The sequence below is a fragment of the Odontomachus brunneus genome, unplaced genomic scaffold (assembly GCF_010583005.1).
Source record: "Odontomachus brunneus isolate Ranch 3 - 2012 unplaced genomic scaffold, Obru_v1 Obru_scaffold_164, whole genome shotgun sequence".
NCBI classification, from domain to species: Eukaryota; Metazoa; Arthropoda; class Insecta; order Hymenoptera; family Formicidae; genus Odontomachus; species Odontomachus brunneus.
Genome location: NW_022639614.1, coordinates 254319 through 258462, shown reverse-complemented (window position 1 = coordinate 258462; position 4144 = coordinate 254319). Strand labels below are relative to the sequence as shown.

The 4144-nt window shown below is 40.7% G+C and overlaps 1 protein-coding gene across 6 annotated transcripts in view; it reads left to right on the top strand.

Moving 5' to 3' along the window:
- LOC116850999 (activating transcription factor 3) overlaps positions 1–4134 on the top strand; it is a 73022-nt gene extending 68888 nt beyond the window's left edge. For 5 of the 6 annotated variants that reach the window (XM_032829950.1, XM_032829947.1, XM_032829949.1 and 2 more), the window contains one exon: positions 2768–4134. In XM_032829950.1, coding sequence (XP_032685841.1) covers positions 2768–3256 — 489 coding nt within the window. In that variant the 3' untranslated portion in view covers positions 3257–4134. The remainder of the gene's footprint in view (positions 1–2767) is intronic. The other variant, XM_032829951.1, reaches the window with a different exon arrangement.
- Positions 4135–4144: the final 10 nt, after the last annotated feature.

Here is a 4144-nt window from a genome sequence, read left to right as displayed (position 1 = left end):
TTTTTTACTTCTTCATAAGACCGGAAGTGCTGGTCAGCCAGGCCGTGTGCCATTGATCGAAACAAGTGATAGTCAGAGGGAGCAACGTCTGGAGAATACGGCGGGTAGGGTAGGACTTCCCATTTCAACGTTTCCAAGTATGTTTTGACCACTTTCGCAACATCGGGTCGAGCATTGTCATGCTGCAAAATCACATTATCACATTTCTCGTTGTATTGCGGCCGTTTGTCTTTCAATGCTCGGCTCAAACGCATCAATTGCGTTCGATACCGATCGCCTGTGATTGTTTCAGTCGGTTTTAACAGCTCATAATACACTACGCCGAGCTGGTCCCACCAAATACAGAGCATGACCTTGGTGCCGTGAATATTCGGTTTGGCCGTCGACGTGGAAGCATGGCCGGAAACTCCCCATGATTTTCTACGCTTGGAGTTATCGTAATGAACCTATTTTTCGTCCCCAATCACAATGCGATGCAGAAATCCCTTCCGTCTTTGCCTTTCAAGCAGCTGTTCACAAGCAAACAAACGCCGTTCACCATCTCTCGGCTTCAATTCGTACGGCACCCAATTTCCTTGCTTCTGAATCATTCCCATGGCTTTGAGGCGTTTTGAAATGGCTTGTTGAGTCACTCCCAATGATCGTGCCAATTCTTCTTGATTTTGACACGAGTCTTGATCAAGTAATGCCTCCAATTCTGCATCTTCGAAAACCTTCTCTCTTCCACCGCTATGTCGGTCTTCGACGTCAAAATCATCGTTCTTGAAGCGTTGAAATCACTCACGATACGTTCTTTCACTAATAGCGGCCTCACCATAAGTATTTGAGAACATTCGATGAGCCTCAGCCGCAGATTTCTTCATATTGAAGCAGAAAATTAAAACCTCCCGCAAATGACGAGAATTTGGCTCGTAAACTGACATTTTCAATCGAGAATAACTTTATGATGCAGACACAAATCGACTAATGGGGTTTCTATGGGGTTATGTTGACAGATGCCCAAGTTTATTGTATGACTTCTATGATCTATTTATTTCGACCACCACTTACCGCTAAAGCTATCTATAGGAAAACGGCGGAAGCAAAATTGTATACCTAATAGCTAGAATAGGTCGGTGTGAGTAATGGAATTGATGTCTTTTTTTAGACACTAGAACAATATATGCGCGCACCATATAGCTAATAAAAAACAATAAAAAATGTAAAATAAAAATAAAATAAAAATTAAATTAAAATATACTTTAATTAATAAATAATTATAGGGAGAGACAGGGAGAGACATATCTCTTCTGTATTTTTTTTTTCGTGACCTAACCAACGCGATGATAGTTATTTGCCTGGTAATTTGATAGGCGCAAACGACAAGCCGCAGCCCACATGAAGTGAGCTAAGCGAGAGAATCAATTAGCATCGCGGAAAAACGGCAACAATTAAATCTCTTACATGTCTTTTCCTAGAAAGGAACCACGTAAAATTTTGAGATATTAACGATGAAAGATTTCTACCGAGCAGTAGCCCACTGGTCAATCAGCACGCGCGCTGCGGTGAGACGAACGTTTTATACGCTATCGCATGGGCATGAGAGGCTAGCCTCTCGGGCCAGCCTCCTAGCAACGTGTTTTCCGGTTGTTTAAAAAAAGACATCAATTCCATTACTCACCCCGATCTATTCTAGCTATGTATTAGTTTTGGTACGGAACGAGTCAGACACCCTGTATATATATAAAGTAAATTATACAAATATATATATTTATTTTAATTTAATTAACTGAATATATTTTATTTTAATTTAATATTCTTCATTGAAATATTAAACTTACTGGAATTTAGGATATATTTTGAGTAAATTTAGTGTTTTATGATGAATTGTGATAGATTTGCGGATATATAAATTTGCGAAGTATATATATTTATTTTAATTTAATTAACCGAATATATTTTATTTTAATTTAATATTCTTCATTGAAATATTAAACTTACTGGAATTTAGGATGTATTTTGAGTAAATTTAATTTTATGATAAATTGTGATAGATTTGCGGATATATAAATTTGTGAAGTACTTGAAACAAGTAATATTTACTTGATATACAGTCTATATTTTTTTGTATGCATAATATTTTTAAAGTTAGAGAAAATTCATTTTTTACTTACAGTAGAAGTTTTACTTATTACGTCTTTCGTATCGCACATAAGAGAACATGCTGCTTTAAGCGAACATATTCCTCTTTATTCAAGAAGATAAACTTACAATAATATCTACTGAATTTTCAGTTGATACTCTATTTCATTAGGATACTTTCGATAAAAAATTTTATTTAGAATATGAATTTGTAGGAAATAGTACCTTGCTAGAATTCTTTTTTTGAGTGTTATATTTTTCTATTGGTCTTCAAGAAGAATCCTTTTGAAGCCTATGAGAGAAATTGGTGAAGCATATGAGAGAATTTCGCTAAAGATAAAAAAGGGAGATTGAGAGTCAGTTTGACAGACAAAGAGAGAGAAAGAGGGAGTAGAAGAGAAAGAAAGAAAGAAAATGCATAGCGCCGAGAAAGTATTAACGCGAGATATGTAGACGACGCTCTGAGACAGAGTTTTTTCTGACGGGACTTAGAAGACCATGAATTTCCAATCACGAACCCCCAGTCGAAGAGACTAAAAAGGGACAGAGAAGGCGTCAGGATCGCGAAGTCGCGGGACTGAGGCGGCGCGCTCGCGCGCGAGAACCACCGTGTCTCACGTTCTGTTTCTTTCTTTTTGCTCTAAAGATACATGGATGGCGCTTTTTGCAGCTGACGCCGGAGGACGAGGAGCGGCGTCGACGGCGGCGCGAGCGCAACAAGATCGCGGCGACCAAGTGCCGGCTGAAGAAGCGCGAGAAGACGGTGATCCTCGTGCAGGAGTCCGAGATCCTCGAGACGCAGAACCACGACCTGAAGTCGCAGATCCAGGAGCTGGAGACGCAGAGGCGCAGGCTGGTGGACATGCTGAGCCTGCACACCCCGACGTGCCTGAAGCACAGCGCCGACAACGCGACCTCCTACCAGCAGTTCGCCGAGCCGATCCAGCTGCCCAGCTATCAGGACAACTTTGTCCAGCAGGCGGCACCGCCGCCGCCGCCGCCGCCGGCCCTCAATCAACCGCAGAACTGCGTCACCGAGTACCATCCGGTCAAAGTCGAGGAGTACGAGGCCGACTTCTATCGGCAGGGTAGTCCATACGTGCCGACGACATCGGACGCCAGTTGCACGGTTTAGCAACGTCGTCGTTGTCGTTGTTGTCGTCGTCAGGGAGGGAGAATCTAGTCGAGAAGCTCGGACACGCGTGCACACTATGTCTCGTAATTTGCGAACGCGAATCGTTTGATTTTAATAGATGAACTCTCGTGTCGAGCGATCCGGAGTTGCTACACTCTCGACAAACGCCATTGTTCATCGCGACTTCTGATTTTCAAACTGATTTACGCGACTAACGGGAGTTTTAATTCTTCAATTTTTTTGCAAAGTATTCGAATGAAATCGTTCGATGAGAAAGAATGGGGATTTCCAACTTGAAAGTAGACAATGTCCTGGATAGTTGAATTTATAGAAATTGATCTTGTGCAGTTTCTGTTCGAAATTTTTGTCGGAAGCTTCTTAGAAGAAATATAACAGGATCTGCTGACAGAATATGATGGCAGAAACCGAGCAGGTTCTGTAAGCATTTGAATGCATTAAACTGGAACGTAGGTGGTGCAGATCTCGCTCGGTTTGTGCCACCAATTGCCGTCAGGTAATGTCAGCAGGCACTGTCAATGGACCATGAGCTTTACGTAAACACAGTTCACGTGAACAGATAGCTGTAGCTCTACTGCAGCATTCTGACAAAATCTGCTAACAATCTGTTGGCATATTTCTAATACCTTGTTCATTGTAGTAATTTCAGTTGGAAAGAAATACAGAGATAGGCAACATCTGCCAGAAAATTTTCACATAATGTTTCATCGTCAAATCGAAAAATGATAAATAGACGAGAAGACCAAAAAATAAATTCAAACGCATATATATAAATATATATAAAGAGTTTACATGTATATAAATGACAGAGAAAGAGAGAGGAGGACAGAAAAGAGAGAAAAAATGTATATAATATAAAAAAAAAAAAAA